General features: G+C 40.5%; 1 protein-coding gene across 1 annotated transcript in view; it reads left to right on the plus strand.

Moving 5' to 3' along the window:
* The window catches only part of LOC132400744 (CUB and sushi domain-containing protein 1-like), a 2,029,389-nt gene that overhangs the window by 1,713,419 nt on the left and 296,629 nt on the right, over positions 1-19,341 (plus strand). The window contains exon 37 of the mRNA XM_059982042.1: positions 1,016-1,120. Coding sequence (XP_059838025.1) covers positions 1,016-1,120 — 105 coding nt within the window. The remainder of the gene's footprint in view (positions 1-1,015; positions 1,121-19,341) is intronic.

Genomic DNA, 19,341 nt, shown 5'->3' on the forward strand with positions numbered 1-19,341 from the left:
TAATGCAAAGCTGCTCAAGCTTTGGCTGTTTTCTCTGGAGCAGCAGAGACAGAGAGGAGATCTAATAGAGGTTCATAAGATTACGGGAGGCATAGATACACTATAGAGACAGTAACTTCTGTCCCCAAGGTTGAAATCTCTAATACTAGAGATGCATTTGTGAGAGGGAGAAATTTAAAGGAAATATGCAGGGCAAGACTTTTACACAAAATGGTAGTTGCCTGGAATGTTTCCTGGGGTGGTCGCGGAGAAACTATCCCTTTACTTCCCTTAAAACTATCACTGCGCAGCCTCTTTAAATCTTCCACACCCTCCCTTTACTGAGGTGACCAGAACAGAATGCAATACTCCAAGTGTGGAATTTTCACTTGGACATCTCAAAGGTAGTGGTTTCAATGATTATCTGGAGTCATTATCCAGAGAAGCTGAAGTGAAAAGATTTAAGTATCCTCTTGGTAAGGGTACCTGACACATCACTGTATTTTCCAAAACTGACAAGTACATTAAACTACTTCTGGCACAGAGTGTCAGTGATGCTCATCCCTCTCCTATTCCCTCCTGTATCCCCCTCCAACTACACTTTTACTATATCAATGATAGACTAATTCTTTTCTTCTTCAACAAAGAATATGATGTTTCTGCCAGGCCATACAGACTCACTCCTAGAATCCTCCAATCAAAAAAGACTTGGCATAGATCTTCTCCGGCTATGGTTTCTATGATTCTGGCCTCATCCTTCCTAAAAATCTGTTTACAACAGTAAAATGGAATTCCAAATAAAGGACAAGGTTTCAATAATGAAAACCTCTCTACAAAGCAAATAGTCTCTGTGGTTTCTGGCTGATTCTGGGGTTCCTGTCTGCTGAAGAGAGATAAGAAATAGGAATACCGGAATAACTCTCAGTGATTGTGATCACAGATAATCTGAGTTGTATTATGCGTACAGCTCTGCTTATTTACAACAGACCAGGCTAATTTGGATTGAAAAGGGTGAAATGTTGATTTATCATTTCAGGTACCACTGTGCCTGCGTTATTGAACAGCACCTCCAATCAACTCTACCTGCACTTTCATTCTGATATCAGTGTGGCAGCGGCAGGTTATCACCTGGAATACAAAAGTAAGTGAAACGGTGATGCTGACAGGTTCAGTAGAACCAAGGTCAGGTCTTTTGTCTGGTATTGTGTTGTTTATGGAGCATCTTCAAAAGTCAAAGAACAGGGATTTAACTTTGCATAGTTCGTGGTACATTGTGACCCCTTCTGCATTTTATATTTCTTAATTTTGAATGGTGCCTTCTATTCTCCACTTCACTGTCTATGGCGTCCAACCTCTTCAAGCGATAGTGACTGGGATTCTCGTGGCCCCTACAACCCCATATATCCCACCTCAGCATCTTCCTGACAGCCTTGACACCTCGCAGATGTCACAGGCATTTTCACTGTTTTGAAATGTCTCTAATATTAGTGATCATTTAAAAAAAATGGATTTATCTTTGGCTTAAATCAGTTTAACTACTGTAAAATAATTCAGTGTAAAGTAATGAGATTGAGAGGGTTAATAAATTAGCCATGATGAAATGGCAAAGCAGAGCTGATGGGCCAAAAGGCCTAATTCTTTATCTAATGGTCACATGGAGATCCTCTCCTCTTCACAACTACTCTATCTATGCTTCTCAAGGCCTTCCTGTCACTATATGCCTCAAGTCTCTCCTCGCTGCATCGGATTTAGAGTAAAAATTACTTCCTTCACATTTCTGTACTGGATATGACGTTAAACAATCTTGAAATGAAATTCTATTGCACTGCTTTGATGGCAATAAATTTGATGCACATAAAATTACCCCAGAAGTAAACGTTAACAGTAAATAACGGCAGTCCAGTGCTTTTAGTTAATAGTGCAGATGTATAGCAGTGTATAATCCTATTGCCATGCATCTCCTTGAGTGCAGCCAGCATACTTTGACTGATTGCATTTGCCAATGAATTTTGCAGCTATTAAGTTAGCTGGCATTGAAATAAGTTATTCATAGCAACTTAAGCTCCCACAGGAGCCTATTAGCACACAATTTAGTTTGGTTTCATTGGAATAAATTTATTATAATGACAGCAAGTAAGTATGTAATAATAGCTAGACTGCTTAGTGTCATTCCTCTCAAATGCTGCATGAGAACTGTATATTTTTAACACCAATTACGATACAACTGAAGTTGTATTTATCTTATTGGGCTTGTTTTCTGTTCTTTAACTACTGAATATTTAAAACTGTTTTCCTTTGCAAAGGAGAGTGGAAAGGCTTAAGAAATATTTTGATTGTTGAAACCATCTGGCAATGTGTTAACCTCTTCAGTGTAAGGTGGAGAGCAAGTTAATGTAGTCATGCAAACAGGATGCTGGAAACCTAGAGCAACACACGCAAGATGCTGGAGGAACTCAGCAGGTCAGACAGCATCTGTGGAAGGGAATAAACAGTTGATATTTCAGGCAGAGACTCTTCATCAAGACTGGAAAAGAAGGGGGAATAAGCCAGAATTAGAAAGTGGAGGGAGGGGAAGGAATATGAGCTGGCAGATGACTGGTGGGACAAGCTAAGGCAGAAGGTTGAATGAAGTAAGAAGCTGGGAGGTAATGGGTGGAAAAGGTAAAGGGCTAAAAGAGAAGACGTCAGATAGGAGAAAAGAGTGGGCCATTAAAGAAAGGGAAAGAGGAGGGGCAACAAGATGAGAAGAGAAGAGGTAAGAGGGGAGCCCGAATGGAGATTGGAAGAAGAGAGGTGTGAGGGACAAAATGACTTGACATTAGAGAAATTGATGTTCCTGCCATCAGGTTGGAGGCTACCAGATGGAATATGAGGTGTTGCTCCTCCAACCTGAGGCTGGCCTCATTGTGACTGAAGAGGGCACTATACATGTGAGAATGGGAATGGGCAGTGGAGTTAAAAGTGAGGGGACACGGGTATGCTGGAATGCTGCCTAGATTAGAGAGCAAACCTTGAGGGTGGGTTGAGTGAGCTGGGGGGTTTTCTCTTTAGAGTGTAAGAGGATGAGAGGTGACTTGACAAAGGTGTACCAACCACGAATGTGCTCTCTTAATTTCCGACACAACATGGTTATAGCTTTTAAAAATATTTTGAAGATTTGTTTTTATTTAGTCTCAGCCACTTGTGATAACTTGGGGATTACAGATTTAAAATTTTACAACAGTAGGTAGATAACACAGACTGAATATTGAGTTGTGCTAAGTTTGCACTCATTCACAACGTGAAAATATCATACCAATTCCAGTTTTGTCCTTATATGATATTGCTTTGTATAATAGTTTGTAAAGTTTGTTTTTGATATTTAGGCATAACTTAATATGGATTATAGTAGTAGTGTGATCACTCAAGTCAAGTATGATGTTCCCCTAAGGAGTTGTTTGTTGCCGGGTCCTCGGGTGCTGTACGGGGTGATCCAGGATCCACATAGTCTGGTGCAGTGTGGGCAAGAGTAGGTGGTGGCTGTTGTTAGTGGTTGGATCTTTTGGTGGTATGGATTGCATTTCCTAAGTTGTTGCTTAAAAGCAATAGGTTCCAAATCATATATAATTTACAGAAAACTTAATGATCTGAATGGTGTATATTTAGTGATACCAAAGGGGTAAGTTTACAATGAACTCAAAAGGATTGAAATGCACTAAGATTATCAGCCACCAGATCTTTCTAAAAACACCAAGCAATGCATTTATCAAATTGCATACAGAGACCAAGAGATGTTGACCCTGTTGTCCTCATATTACATATAACATAGAATCTTACAGCAAAGTACAGGTCCTGAGGCTCCTAATGTTGTGCCAACCTTATAACCTACTCCAAGTTAAATCTAACCCATATCTGTCATTTCTGCCTTGGGAAAAATAATTTGGTTGTCCACTCAATCTATGTCTCTTAAGTTGTTTTAAATCTGGCCTTCCTTTCTTCCTAAGACAGCTGATGTGTGATTCATTTCCTGTTTGGGCTTTCCTCGGGGATCATAGATTCAAGCAGGTGAGATGTGAATAGTATTTATTGGTCTATGAGAAGAGATGGTTACAGCATAATGGGTTGTATCAGAATGGACATATGACCCTCAAGAGGTGCATCACTGTCCTCAGTTTGGTGCTTTGGAGCAGTTTACTGATATTGGCTGTGGTTGTTTGCTCATTTTCTTGTCTTCTCACCTTCCTGAAATAATAACATTAATGTCTAAAAGATTGATTTCAACACCCGGAGGTAATGTTGCAACTTTATAAAACCATGGTTAGACCACACTTAGAATATTGTGTTCAGTTCTGATCACCCCATTATAGGACAGATATGGATCCTTAGAGACGGTGGAAGGAGATTATTGGGATGCTGCCTGGATTAGAGAGCAAACCTTGAGGATGGTTTGAGTGGGCTGGGGGTTTCTCTTTAGAGTATAAGAGGATGAGAGGTGACTTGACAAAGGTGTACAAGAAAATGAGGTGCATAAATCAAGCTGATAGCTAGAGACCTTTTCTCAAGGTGGAAATAGCTATATAATGGGGCATAATTTTAAAGTGACAAGAGGAAAGTACGGGGGGATGTCCGACGTAAAATTTTTTTAAGCAGAAAGTGATGGGTGCATGGAACACCCTGCCTGATGTGGTAGTAGAGGCAGAAACTGTCGGGGCATTTAAGAAACTCTTGCATATTGATAATGGAAAAATAAAGGTCTATGTAGGAGGGGTTAGATTGATATTAGAGTAGGTTAAAAGGTTGGCATAGCACTTTGGGCCAAAGGGGCTGTACTCTGCTGAAATGTTCTATGTTATACATTCTATGTGAATCAATTTTAAACGTACATATGTTTATGATTTATATTTGATTTGCTCAGCCATCCTCCATGAAGACTTGGGGATCTGTCCCTTTATATTACTGATCAGATCAACCTTTGAAAGCCTTTTTCACCTGTTTAAATGTACTAAGAACAAGAATTAAAGTTATTTTCGAGTATTATTGAGGAATTACAGTATGGTTTGTTTACGGCTTTGCTTTATATTTGATAATTCAGTTTATTGAAACAATATGCTCTAGATTTTTGTTGTGTTCTGATTAGAGCCATGTTCAGTAGTGTAAAGAATGTCATTAAATTATTGAAAGCCACGTTATGGTAAACTTCTGGATGTGCCAGTTTTACTGACAGTTATATCAATGGAAGTAAGATATATGCTAACTATATATTTAGTTTATCTACTTCACAGTTAATTCCAACATTGCCACACTTTAAGGAATTATATTTTATCAATTCACTGAAGCAAAGAAGAAACTATAAAATGTTAGATAATCTTGGTGAACACTAAGCTGGTGAAGCACATTCTCTGCAGCTGACAAATGAAGATTAGCTTCTATCCGTCTTCATCTTTGTGGATGTGAATTGCTGAAGAATGAAACATTAGTGATCCGTATCCCTGTCCAATCCAGTAAAGTCAGTGCAGCCATGAAAGCACAAGTAGGTTTAAGTGCAGCCATTCTTCATGTGTTGGAATTTAGAACAGTTTAACATAGTACAGGCTAACCTATATAAACTTATTCTACGATTGATTTAACCCTTCCCTCCTACACAACCCATAACCTTCCATTTTTGGATGGAGGTGTCAACATAGCATGTCCACTGCTCCTTTCCACCATGGCTGATTTATTGTCCCTCTTAACCCCATTCTCATGTCTTCTCCCTGTAACCATTGACACCCTGATTAATCAAGAACCTATCAACCTCCTCTTTAAATATACCCATTGAATTGGTCTCCACAGCCATCTGTGACAATAAATTCCTCAGATTCACTACCCTCTGGTTCAAGAAATTACACCTCACCTCTGTTCTAAAGGGATATTCTTTTATTATGTGGCTTTCCCCTCTGGTCAAGACTCACACACTATTGCAAACATCCTCTTTATGTCATTCTGTCTAGACTTTAAATATACAATAGATGTCAATGCAATCCCCCCTCATTCTTCGAAACACCAGTGAGTACAGGCCAAAGCCATCAAATGCTCATCATACCTTAACCCTTTCATTCCCAGAATTATTCTCAAGAACCTCCAATGACAGAACATCCTTTCTTAGATAAGAGGCCTAAAACTACTCACAATACACCCAACTGTAGTCGGACCAATGCCTTATAAAGCTTCAGCATAACATCCATGCTCTTGTGTTTTAGTCCTCTCAAAATGAATGCTAACATTGCATTTGCTTTTCTTACTATCAACTCTGCCACTACTTTGCCCATTCTTCTAACATGTCTAAATCCTACTGCTGACTCCATGTTTCCTCTCACCACGTTCCACCCCCTCCCCTATTTTTGTATCATCTTCAAATTTGGCCACAAATCTAACAATTCTGTCATCCAGATCATTGACATGTAGCATGAAAAGATGTGGTCCCAACAGTTGCCCTCGTGGAGCACCGGTAGTCACTAGCAGCCAAGCAGAAAAAGCTCCCTTTAGTTCCACTCTTTAGCAATCAGCTTGTCTTCTGCCCATTCTTGTTATACCATGGGCTCTTATCTTGTATAGCAACCTCATGTGTGTTAAAGGCCTTTGGACAGTTGCCTGGGAGAATTCCAACAACCATGCTTGTGAGTGCTGAATTTATTCGGGACATTCTGGACCAACGTTTGTCAGCCCCTTTGCACAAACATTAAAAGTTTATCGATTGCGTGAGTACCTTTGAAGACAGCTGTACTTGCATGTACAGCTGCACTCTGACGTACTCTATATTTCAAATATGCAGACACAAGAGACTGTGGATGCTGGAATCTGAAGCAACAAACACTCTCTGGAGGAGCACAAAAGGTTGAGCAGCATCTGTCAGGGTGAAATACTATACCAAGACTTGGTTTTGACCCCCGAAATGTTCACAGTTCCTTCTCCCCCTCCCCCCCCCCACCCCAATCCCACAGATGGTGCTTAATCTGATTACTGCTTTTTCCCAGGACAGAAATGGCTAATAAAAGAGAACGTGACTTTAATATGCCCCACTGTCTTGTGGGCAGCCTCAGGAGGGACAAAGCCTATGAGAGTAAACCCAGACAGCAAATCTGGAGTGGAGCTCCTAAGGCAGCTGGACACCATTGAACATCAGTCTGGCTGCTCCTGCATCTAAGCTGGTGTGAAATGTATTGCTTCATAAGCTTTCCTTTGGACTACATTGGTGAGGCTGAGAAGGGGAACTTGACCACTTGGCATCACAGATTCTCCATACCTTCCACCCAGGTTTGTGATGATGATCATCATCACCCATTGTCCTCGGAGAAGATTTTCAACCGAAAATTTTAATATGATTTGAGGAAACTACAGGTGGGATGTCAGAGGTGGTTCTTTTTTGCACAGAGAGTGGTGAGTGCATCGAACACACTGCCAGGAGTGGTAGTAGAGGCTGATACATTACAGACATTTAAGAAACTCCCAGATAGGCACATGAATGAAAGAAAAATGGGAAGAGTTAGACTGATCTTGAGCTAGATTAAAGGGTCTGAACAGCATCATGGTCTGAAGGCCATGCACTGTGTTGTATGTTTAATGTCCCTTCACAAAAGCACTTTAGTGACTCAAGCAAAGGTTCATCACTGTCTTTTGAAGAATAATTTGAGGATCATCAAGAAATGTTTAAGGCCTAGAGTTTGGGATCCTCACCCAGAGTCTGATTTCTTGATAATGGTGAAAACTGTGGTAGGTAATAAAGATTGAAGCCCAAAGGTTAATCAGAAGTCTGGAAGTTGAGGATTGATAGTCCAGTCCCAATTTTACTGAAGTTAAACCCAATGTCTATGAGTCTGTGTCCACTGGAGACTGGAGTCTGGAGATAGCTTGTCCTGGGTTTGGCAGACTGTGTATGAACGTTGGAGGGTGGGTGGAAGAAATGGGGCTTGTTTTGCTGATGCTTTGTTCTTATTGTATTCTGTTTTATTGTGTTCTGCATTATTCTACCGAGCTTTGTGGGTGTGTTTTGTCGTCGCCAGAATGAGTGGTGACACTTGTTGTCTGCACCTAGCACATTTCCATGTGTGTTGGTTACTTGTTAACACAAATGAAGCATTTCACTGTATGATTCAAAGTACATATGATAAATCAATCTGAATCCAAATCTCAGCAATAAATGTTAGCCTTACCATCGTTGCTAGCAAGCAGATGAAAAGCCAACATGCCAGCCAGTTTTTACATGGTCATCTCAACACTGATTTGTTAATGGCAAGATCCACTCTTTCAGTTGTATTGCTGGGTGATAATTATTAGCTAATGTGTGTGGTGCCTTTTATGTCCATGAGCTGTGTGTATGCCTAATGATACAGACATTATTGACATGACATGATGAAACATTCAATATGTAAAGTTACAGAGCAAATACTGTTTACTATGCTGTTTACAGACATGGATCATAATCATGTTTACCTTTTTAGCAGTGATACTTGTCCCACTATCATTTGCCCATCAGTTAGAATTGAATTGACTTGTCAGTTCAAGCCAAACATTTCACTATATCCTGTTCAGATTTATTTACCAGCAACCAGCACACCCAAGGACGTGCTGGGGTCTGCCCACACTTGTTTTCATGCATTCCAGAGCCAACTTTCAATGCCCACAATTTTTAGCAGAGCAATTCAAGCAGCAGCAACAACAACAACAACAGAAAGAAACAAGGCAACAGCCAAACAAGCCCCTTTCCTCCCATGTGCCTCAAACCTGGCCGCATCTGGGCATTCAGTCCTTGGTCCTGGTCTCTGAAACTTCTAGACGGTGGGCCTTCAACCTCCAGCCCCTGGCCCTGACTGTCAGAATTATGGCATCTTGGTACACATAACAACAATAATAATAAACCAATACCATTGATAGTTTTGAGATATATTTTCCTCTCTTAGACTTTGTCCTGTCCCATACAACTTGAAGCAAGACACGGACATTGGATGTTTACAGTTAATTCATCATACAGAAAGTATTTTACAACAAAGAAAGACACAAGGAGAAGATCAGTGAGCGAGTGAGCAGAGAGATGGAGAAGCTGGGAGGACTTTTGCTGCTAAATGTTGCTGTGTCACTCCAGCCTCATTATTTATGCAAACAGGAATCGACTTGCAATCCAAAAAAACACAAGCGATTCTGCAGGTGCTGAAAACCCAAAGCAATGCACACAAGAGGCTGGAGAAACTCAGCAGCTCAGGCAACATCTATGAAAATGAATAAATAGTCATGGTTCCAGCAGAGACCCTTCATCAGGACTGGAAAGGCTGGAGAAAATGCCAGAATAAGAAGGCAGGGTGAGGGAGAATGGTAAACTAGATAGTGATTGGTAATGACAGGTTGGTGGGGGAGGAGGAATGAAGTAAGAGTGGATCATAGGAGAAAAGGAAGGAGGAGTTGCACCGGAGGAGATGATGGGTAGGTGAACAGAAGAGGTAAGAGGCCAGTGTGAGGAATTGAAGAAGAGGGAAAAAGGAGGGGGAAATTATGGGCCTTGGGAGAAATTGATGTTCATGTCATCAGGTTGGAGGCTAAATGAAATATGATGTGTTGCTCCTCCAACCTGAAAGACCATAAGACTTAAACTAGAATCAGGCTCATTGAGTCTGCTTCATAATTCCATCATGGCTGATCCTGGATCCCACTCAACCCCATACACCTGCCTTTTCACCACATCCTTTGATGCCCTGACCAATCAGAAAATGTTTAACTTCCATCTTGTATATCAGCACAGCCTCTGCCTCCACCGCATATTGTAGCAGAGCATTCCACAGGTTTATCCTCCTTAACTCTGTTCTAAAGGGTCACCCCTCAATTTTGAGGCTGTGCCCCCTAGTTTTGGATACCTCCACCAGAGGAAACATCCTCTCCACATCAACCGTATATTGTCTTTTCAACAGTCAGTAGGTATCAATGAGATTTTCACACATTCTTCTAAATTCCAGTGAGACAGGCCCAGACCATCCAAATGCTGCTCTTATGTTAACTCTTTCATTCCCAGAACCATCCTCCTGAACATTCTCCGGACTCTCTCCAATGACAACAAATTGTTTCTGAGATATGGAGCCCAAAGCTATTGACAATACTCCAAGTGCAGCCTGACTAGAGTTTTAAAAAGGCTCAACATTATCTCCTTGCTTTCATATACTATTCTCTTTAAAATAAATGCTACCATTGCATTTACTGCCTTTAACACAGCCTCAACCTGTTATTTAACCTGTAAATGGTCTAATACTGACCCCTGAGGAACACCACTAGATACTGGCAGCCCTGGCAGAAAAGGCCCCTTTATTCCCACTCGCTGCCTCCTGCTTGACAGACATTCTGCTATCCATGCCAGGAGCCTTCCTTTAATGCCATAGGATTTTATCTTGTTGAGCAGCCTCATGTGTGGCACCTTATCAAGCACCTCTTGAAAATCTAAGTAAATGAAGTCCAATGCCTCTCTTTTGTCTCTCTACTTGTTACCTCCTCAAAGAGCTCTAACAAATTTGTAAGACAAGATTTCCCTTCACAGAAACCATGTTGACATTGACTTGTTTTTCCAAGTACCTCGAAACCTCATCCTTAGTAGTAGACTCCAACAGTTTCCCAACCACTGAGGTAAGGCTATAATTTCCTTTCTTTTGCCTTCCTCCCTTCTTAAAAAGTGAAGTGGCTTTGACATCTTTCAGTCCTCCGGGTCCATGCCAGAATCGAGTGATTATTGAAAGATCATTGACCATCACGCCCGTTATCTCTTCAGCAAACTCTTTCAGAGCTCTAGGATGTAGTCCGTCTGGCCCAGGTGACTTATCCACCTTAAGACCTTTCAGTTTGCCGAGCACTTTTTCCTTTGTAATGGCAATGGCTCTCACTCCTGCTCCCAGACACTCATGGACCTCTGGCACATTGTTCGTGTCTTCCACAGTGAAGATGGATACAAAATACTCATTAAGTTCATCTGCCATTTCTTTGTCCCCCCATTACCACCTCACCAGCATCATTTTCCAGTGGTCCAGTATCAACTCTTACCTCCCTTTTATTATTTATATAACTGAAAAAACTTCTGGTATCCTGCTTTATATTACTAGCTAGACTGCCCTGATATTTCACCTTTTCCCTTCTTATTGCTTTTTTAATTGCCTTTTGTTGGTTTTTCAAAGCTTCACAATCATCCAACTTCCCACTCACTTTTGCTACCTTATATGCCCTTTCTTTGGCTTTTAACTTCCTTTGTCAGCCACAGTTGCCCAAACCTGCCATTTGGGAACTTCTTCCTCTGTGGGAAATATCTAACATGCACATTGTGAATTTTTCCTGAAACTACAGCCTCCTCTGCTCTGCCACCATTCCCACCAGTATCCTTCTCCAATTCACCAGGGCACACTTCTGTCTCGTGCCTCTGTAATTCCCTTTATTCCATTGCGACACTGATAGATGTGAGTGATGATTTTCCCTCTCAAACTGCAGAATGAATTGTATCATATTATGATCACTGCCTTCTGAGGGTTCCTTTACGTTAAGTTCTCTAATAAGATCTGGGTAATACACAACACCCAATCCATGATAACATTTCCCCGAGTAGACTCAAGCACAATCTGCTTTTAAAAGCCATCTCGTAGGCATTCAACATATTCCCTCTCTTACAATCTGACACCAACCTAATTTTCCCAGCCCTTTGCATATTGAAGTCCTCTATTACAATTGTTTTATTAGCCTGATTGCATGCCTTTTCCAGCTCCCTTTGCAATCTCAACCCCACATCTTGGCTATTGTCTGGAGGCCTATCTGTGCTTCCCGTAATGTTTTTTTTACACTTGCAATTTTTTAACTCCACCCAAAAGATTCAACATTCTCTGACCCTATGTCACCTCGTTCTAAAGAGGTAATTTCAGCTCTTACCCACAGAGCCACACCACTGTCTATGTCTGCGGCCTGTCCTTTTAATACAAAGTATACCCTTTGGTATTGTGCTCCAAGCTATGACCTTTCAACCATGACTCAGCGATACCCACAATGTCATATTGACCAATCTCTAATTGCGCTAGGAGTTCATCCACCTTATTCCAAATGCAATGTGTATTTAAATACACTGACTACAGTCCTGAATTTTTCATCCTTTTGTATTTTTTGCCTCTGTGGTACAATTAAACTCTGCTCTGTCTGCATTTGAACCCAATCATTAGCTTGCCCTTCTTTAAATTCATGTTACAGCCATCATCTACTTGTAAACCTACTGTCTCATCATGGCCGAAGAGGAGGCCATGGACCAACAAGACGGAATGGGAATGGGGGTAGGAATTAAAATGATTGGCCTCCCAAAAATTTTGCTTTTTGTGGCTGGAGCAGAGGTGATTAACATGGCAGTCCAACAATCTACATCAGGTCCCACTGAGAGCTTTTGATACAATGGATGACCAGCAATCCTATTTATTTTCACTACTAATAACCATGTTTTGAGATAGGAGATGATTATCATTCAGATTTAGATGTTTCATAAGTTTATCAGGATTCTTTTGGAGACAGAGAGCGGAGTAAGGAGTCATTTTAGGTTTAGGGATAGTGATGTGGAGCAGTTGGAAGTCAGGCCAGAGATTAGTCCTCTGTTCTATGTTGAAAGTCTGTGGATATGGATATGGAGCAGGAGCCCTGTCCAGGGGTTGAAGGACAGTGGGTGGGTGGTATTTAGAAAGGAAAGGGGCTTGTTTTGCTGTTTTTGTTGCATTGCTTGCTATGTTCAGTGTCATTCTGCCTATCGTTGAGCATAGAGCTGTTGGTGCTAGAATATGCAATGACACTTGCAGGCAGCCTCCAGCACATCCTGAGGTTGTGTTAGTTCTTAATGCAATCAACAGATTTCACTGTATGTTTCGATGTACACATGATAAATAAATTAATCTGAATCTGAAACATTTTTCAAAAAAATCTCTGATAAGGCCATTTATTATTTTACTGTACTTCTGTAACTTTCATTAAGAAACCCAGTCAAATAACACTACAAAGACAAGGTACATTACTACTGCCATATTGGTATCATCCATCAGTTCTTTGACATCTTCAAAGAACTTCTATATATATTCTATGAACTGCCTTTTACAGACCTAGATCAACATGGATTTATTGTTGTTATTCCTGCTAGATAAGCTTAAATTGAATCCTTCATCATGCCTCTGTTTTGTTTTCCTTCACCAAACTAATAAAGCAAAGAAGTCCAGGAATGTTGTCTATTTTGCAGAGATTGAATCCAACTCCCTCCCACCCAGCTGAAAAAGCAGCAACTTTAAATAATCATTCGCACTACTCTCCCTGCTGTTAGCCTCACTTACTGTCACAGATTCCACGAAATGCAGCCTAGAAAAATTAAAATGAACATATGATTGCATCTCAGTCTTGAAGGATCTCGGCCCGAAATATCAATTCTTTACCTGTTTCCACAGATGCTGCCTGACCTGCTGAGTTCCTCCATTACCTCTTTTTTTATCGTCTTATGCTGGCTCCTACCCTGATCCTTTTCAGTTCTGATGAGCAGCATCAACTGTTTTTTCCCTCCATAAATGCTGCAGAGTTCCTCCAGCATTTGTTGTGTGTTGCTCATATCAATATGGCTGCTACTTTTACTTGTCAGCTTGATTTTCTTCATCGCTGGTTCCTATTTTTCTAGTACATGTTATGTTTGTTGGAAGTACTGCCAATGTTTTCCATGATGCAATATACCTGAAGGTATCTTTGAACTCTCCTATTGTCTCAGCATCTTATGTCTAAGCATCACTGGCCCAGAATTTTATGTGTGAACAGCAGAGGTGATAGCATCTCCAAGGCTGATTGAGTTTGTTTTTCATCTGAGCTAAACTGAAGTAATTCACATTACGAACCATCAAATAGCTCTTTAACTGTTATCATTGCTCTACTTTAGATAAACTGTAGTACTCTATCAGCTCATACAACTTAAGAGCAGAATCAGGCCATTTGGCCCATTGAGTCTGCACTGTTTTTCGATCATGGCTGATTTATTATCCCTCATTTTCCTGACTTCTTTCCATAGCCTTTGATGTTGATACTAATCAAGAACCTAGCAACCTCTGCTTTATATATATTCAAATTATTGGCTCCACAGCTATCTGTGGCAATGAATTGTGTGTAGATTTTCATTGATTATATTATATTTCTTTCTTTGACTGTGAACGCCTCAAGAAAATGAATCTCAAGGTAATAATGGCTGCAGCATATGTATTTTGATAATAAATTTACTTTAAACTTTCAGTACTTTGAAGCTGTTTGTTAAATCAGTGCAAGCTGGGGTTATCACTGTACTGGAATAATTCAGTAGGTCAGGCAGCATGTTGAAAGGAAATAGCCAAACTTGGAGATGCCATCACCTTTGCTGTTCAAACACAAACTTCTGGGACAGTGAAGCTTGAACAAAGAGCAGCAATTGAATAGGCCCATCCCTCACCTCCATCCTGGCCAACCTCACCTTTTTCAGTCTGGCCCGGCACTTAAATCATTTAAAGCTCAGATCATTCCTTGCACTCAGACCCAGGCCCTGTCAATTCAATACGCTTTCAGACCAGTGCCCCGCCACCTCAATTCTGACCATTATGTCTTTTCCAATTAAATCGATCAAACCTCGGGTCTCTTCTTGCTCTCAGGCCCAGGTTCTCAGTATTATTCTCAGTCCTATTTGTTCACTTATTAATTTCTTTGTATTTGCACAGATGTTCTTCTTTTGCATGTGTGTTATTTGTCAGTCTTTGTGTGTAGTTTTTCATTAGTTCTATTGTATTTCTGAGAATGCCTGCAAGAAAATGAATCCCAAGCTAATATCTTGCAACATACAGTATATGTACTTTGATAATAAATTCACATTGAACTTTGACAATTGAACCATCGTTGGTATGACTACAATGGTTCAAGAAAGCCAATCCAGAAGGGATGAGAAACCACTTACCTTACCATCAGAGCTCTTATTGATTGCTGGATAGACATAGGAGAATCGGTTGATGTTGTGTAATTGGATTTTCAGAAGGCCTTTAACAAGGTGCCACCCACGAGGCTGCTTAACAAGCTACAAGCCTATGGTATTACAAGGAAGATTCTAGCATGTATTAAGCATTGGCTGACTGGCAGGAGGCGTGGAGTAGGAATGGTTGGCTGCCCGTGACTAGTTCCATAGCGATTTGTGTTGGGATATATTCTTTTTATATGTTAATGATTTGGATGATAGAATTGATTGCTTTGTTGCAAAGTTTGCAGATGATACAAAGATAGGTGGTGGGGCAAGTAGCTTGAGGAAGTAGAAAGGCTGCAGAAGGACTTAGACTCAGAGAATGGGCAAAGAAGTGGTGGATAAATACAGTGTCAGGAAATATACGGGCATGCACTTTGGTAGACGAAATAAAAAGGGTTGACTATATCTTAAATGGAGATAAAATACAAAAAACTGAGGCGCAAAGGGTCTTGGGATCCTTGTGCAGGATTCCCTAAAGTTTAATTTGCAGTTTGAGTTTGTAGTGAGGAAGGCAAATGCAATGTTAGCATTCATTTCAAAAAGACTAGAGTATAAAAGAAAGAGTGTAATGTTGAAAGATTTTATAAAGCATTGGTGAGCCCTCACTTGGAATATTGTGAGAAGATTCAAAGGAGGTTCACGAAAATAATTTCAGGTTTGAACAGTTTGTCATATGAAGAGCACTTGATGACTCTGGGCCTGTATTCACTGAAATATAGAAGGATGAGGGGTGACTGCATTGAAACCTGTCGAATAGTGAAAGGTCTTGATAGAGTGGATGTAGAGAGAAAGTTTCTTATGGAGGGAAAGTCTAAAACCAGAGGAAATGGCTTCAGAATAGAGAGGCATCCTTTTAGAATGGAGATGAGGGGGAGCCAGAGAGGGCTGAATCTGTGGAACGTGTTGCCACAGGCAGCTGCAGAATTCACATCTGTATGTATGTTTAAGGCAGATGTTGATAGGTCAGGCCTGAAGGGATAGGGAAAATGGATCAACCATCATGAAATGGTGGAGCAGATTCAAAGGGCCTAATCCTGCTCCTATATCTTATGGTCTTTTGAGTTGATAATATTAGTAATTTACTAGTTCTCTTGCTTTTTCCCTTTCTCATTAATTGAGAACATTAATGTTCTCAGTATTTTGTTTCATTTGCACAATTTGTTTTATTTAGCTGTTTGTCACTTTGTTTATATTAAGTTTTTCTTTCATTAATTCTTTATATATTTTTTTATTATCCTGAAAATGCCTCAAGAAAACAAATCTCAAAGTATTATCTGGTGACATGTACGTACTTTGATTATTTATTTTGACTCACACACACAAAGTGCCAAAGGAACTCAATAGACCATGCAGCATCTCTGGACAGGAATACATGCTATGGGCTGAGACTTGAGTTTCATTTTGACTTTGACTTTTTGACTTAATAGAATGATATTTGCAGCTTTCCACCCTTACTGGAGAGTTCCTGACTCAGGGGAGATTGAGAAGGCCATGCATGAAGTATCTGCAGAGTCCTCACCCATAACCTAGGCAGGAAAAAGCTTCCAGAGGTCTTACTCGTTATTTTTAACCGGTGTTGTTTTATGCGAATGGCAACTTCAGTGATTTCCAGCCCTTGATTCATGATTAATTTTCCCAAAATGACAGGTACATTAATGGCAGAATGTAATTATTTAGCCAAGTCTGCTGTTTCCCCACACATGTTTTCAGTATTACTCGTTCATTATATGGGGCACGCATTACTCTTTGACTCACGTCACCCTTTCCATATAATTGTATTTTGTTTCATTTTCTATTGACACCAACTGCTGCCCGTCACTGATAATTTCAACATCCAAGTTCCAGTTTCACAAGTTCGTTTACCAGACTTGCAGTTCCTATAATTTAGCTTTCAAATGAACACCAGAATGGTTTGGAGCCAAAATATCAGATGCTTTGAAACAAGTGACAGCCAGTGATTTACTCTCTAAATGTGTCAGTATCTGTTTCCTTTCCACGACCTCGTTTATTAAACACACGAACATCTGTGAAGACTGTTCCCCCTCCTGCTCACTCCCTTCCTTGCGCACACTAGTGAGCTATGCACTTGGTTAACAGCCTCCTTCATCTCTTTCAATCTCAGCGGCGCTGATTTTCCCATTTGGTTCACACACGCCTCCCAGCATTTCTTTCCATCTTCAGTTAATCCACCTCACATTTAGATGATATTAAAACAGATATAGTGCAGAGTGAAGAAGAAGAATATAGAGTAATAGAGCACTTTGGCCCACCTAGCCTGTGCCTTACTATTATTCTGCCTCATCCCATTGTCCTGCACCTGGATCATGACCCTCTTAACCTATCGATAGTAAGGAGGAATGTGGACTACTCAGAAGATGGGTTCATGCTGTGTTACCTGGTTGCAATACCATTGTACCACAGATTGAATTGTCATTGAGTCATAGGGCATTACAGTACAGAAATAGGCCATTTGGCCCATCTAGTCCATGCTGAACTGTTATTCTGCTTAGTACCATCAACTTGCACCGAAATGAATGCAATACTCCAAATTAGGCCTTAGGTTATCTGAGATTACAATGGGATCTTGATCATTTAGACAGTGGTCTGAGGAGTGTCAGAAGGAACTTAATTCAGATAAATGTGAGGTGCTGCATTTTGACAAGACAAACCAGGGCAGGACCTTCACAGTAAATTGCAAAGCCCTGGAGAATAATGTGGAACAGAGAGACCTATGTGTTCAGGTGCAATTTTCCTTAAAAGTGATGACATGGGTAGATGGGGTAATGGAATAGGTGTTCCACATGCTGGTCATCATCAGTGTAAATATAGAAAATATAGAAAAATGAGAGATTATGCAGATGCTGAAAATCTTCAGTAACACACACACAATATGCTGTAGGAACTCAGCAGGTCAGGCAGCATTTATGGAGAAGAAAGAACAGTTGACATTTCCAGCTGAGACCTTTTATCAGGGTCCTCTGTACTTCACTCATTTTCTGCCTCTCTCCATTTAGATCATAACCTGCCTTTTTTGATTCCTCATGCCAAACAACATGACCTCACACTCCCCAGATCAAACTCTATTTGCTAAGTTTGCTCCCACTCACTCAATCTATATCTCATTGCAGAATCACGATTTCCTGACATATGTCAGGTTTAATATCACTGATTTGTCATGAAATTTGATGTTTTGCGGCAGCCATACAGTACAGAAATAAATAGTACTTTAAGGTTGGAAAATTAAATAAATATTGCAAGGGAAGAACAGTGAGGTCATGTTCATTTGTTTATGGACTGTATTGAAATCTAATGAAGGAGGGGAAGAAACGCTTGCTGAATCATAGTGTGCTCCTCAGTGTTAGTAATGATAAAAGGGCATGACCTGGATATTGATGGATGGTGACTTCCTGAGGCTTGTGATAGAGCTAGATGAATTTTTGATTCTGTGTATTGGAGTCTCCATACCGGGTAGTGATACAACTAGTCAGGTTACTTTCCATGGTACATCTGATCACACTTGAACCTTAAGAGAGAAGGGAAAGAAGCTGCATCTGAACTGTTTCTGAGTCATTAAGTATGGGTCTGCACACAGCTGTGCCTCCTCCTTGATGGTAGTAATGAGAAGAGGGTATGCTGCGGATAGAGAGGGTTTTCACTGATGGATGACACCTTATTGAGGTACTGAGTTTTGAAGATGTCCTCACCAAAACAAGCCCTTCAAACTATTTTTCTATTATTGGTAGATCTGAACACTCAGAATGTGTTCCATCCTTGAGTTCATTAATCTAAGCAGGATTAAGCTCTCCAAAATGGCACTGGTGATGTGTTGCAGGCCACTTACAAAATTTCTAAGTATACTTCTGAATTACTCTCAATGCAATCTTCAGCCTGTATTTTCCCTTTAAGCAATGTTATTTTGAACCGTCTTAATGAACCAACAATTTCACAATCTTCTGAAGGACTCTTCAGCATGCACGTGTGCTTAAGCAGACAAAGGTATATCTAAACAGAGGAAATGGGGGAGGACCCAGGCTGGACTGAAACACCATGGAATAAAACGCCCTCTACCCAACATCTTGTCACCAAACAGTTACTGGTGAACAGGAATGAGGACCTAAAGGCAACATTCCTGTATCTACAGGAAATGAATCACTGTCCACTGTGTTTCACAGAGACATCATTCTCTCTGGACATGCCGGATATATCAGTAAGATCCAAGGGGCTTTTTAATACACCAGGTGGACCTGACTACTGATTTGGTGAAGGCAAATGGTGGGGGCCTGTGTTTCGTGATAATCTCTTTGTAGTTCTCATATGCAGTGGTCTTATTATACTCTTGTTCCCCCAACCTGGAACAT

This window comes from Hypanus sabinus, chromosome 10, assembly GCF_030144855.1.
Source record: "Hypanus sabinus isolate sHypSab1 chromosome 10, sHypSab1.hap1, whole genome shotgun sequence".
Taxonomy (NCBI): Eukaryota; Metazoa; Chordata; class Chondrichthyes; order Myliobatiformes; family Dasyatidae; genus Hypanus; species Hypanus sabinus.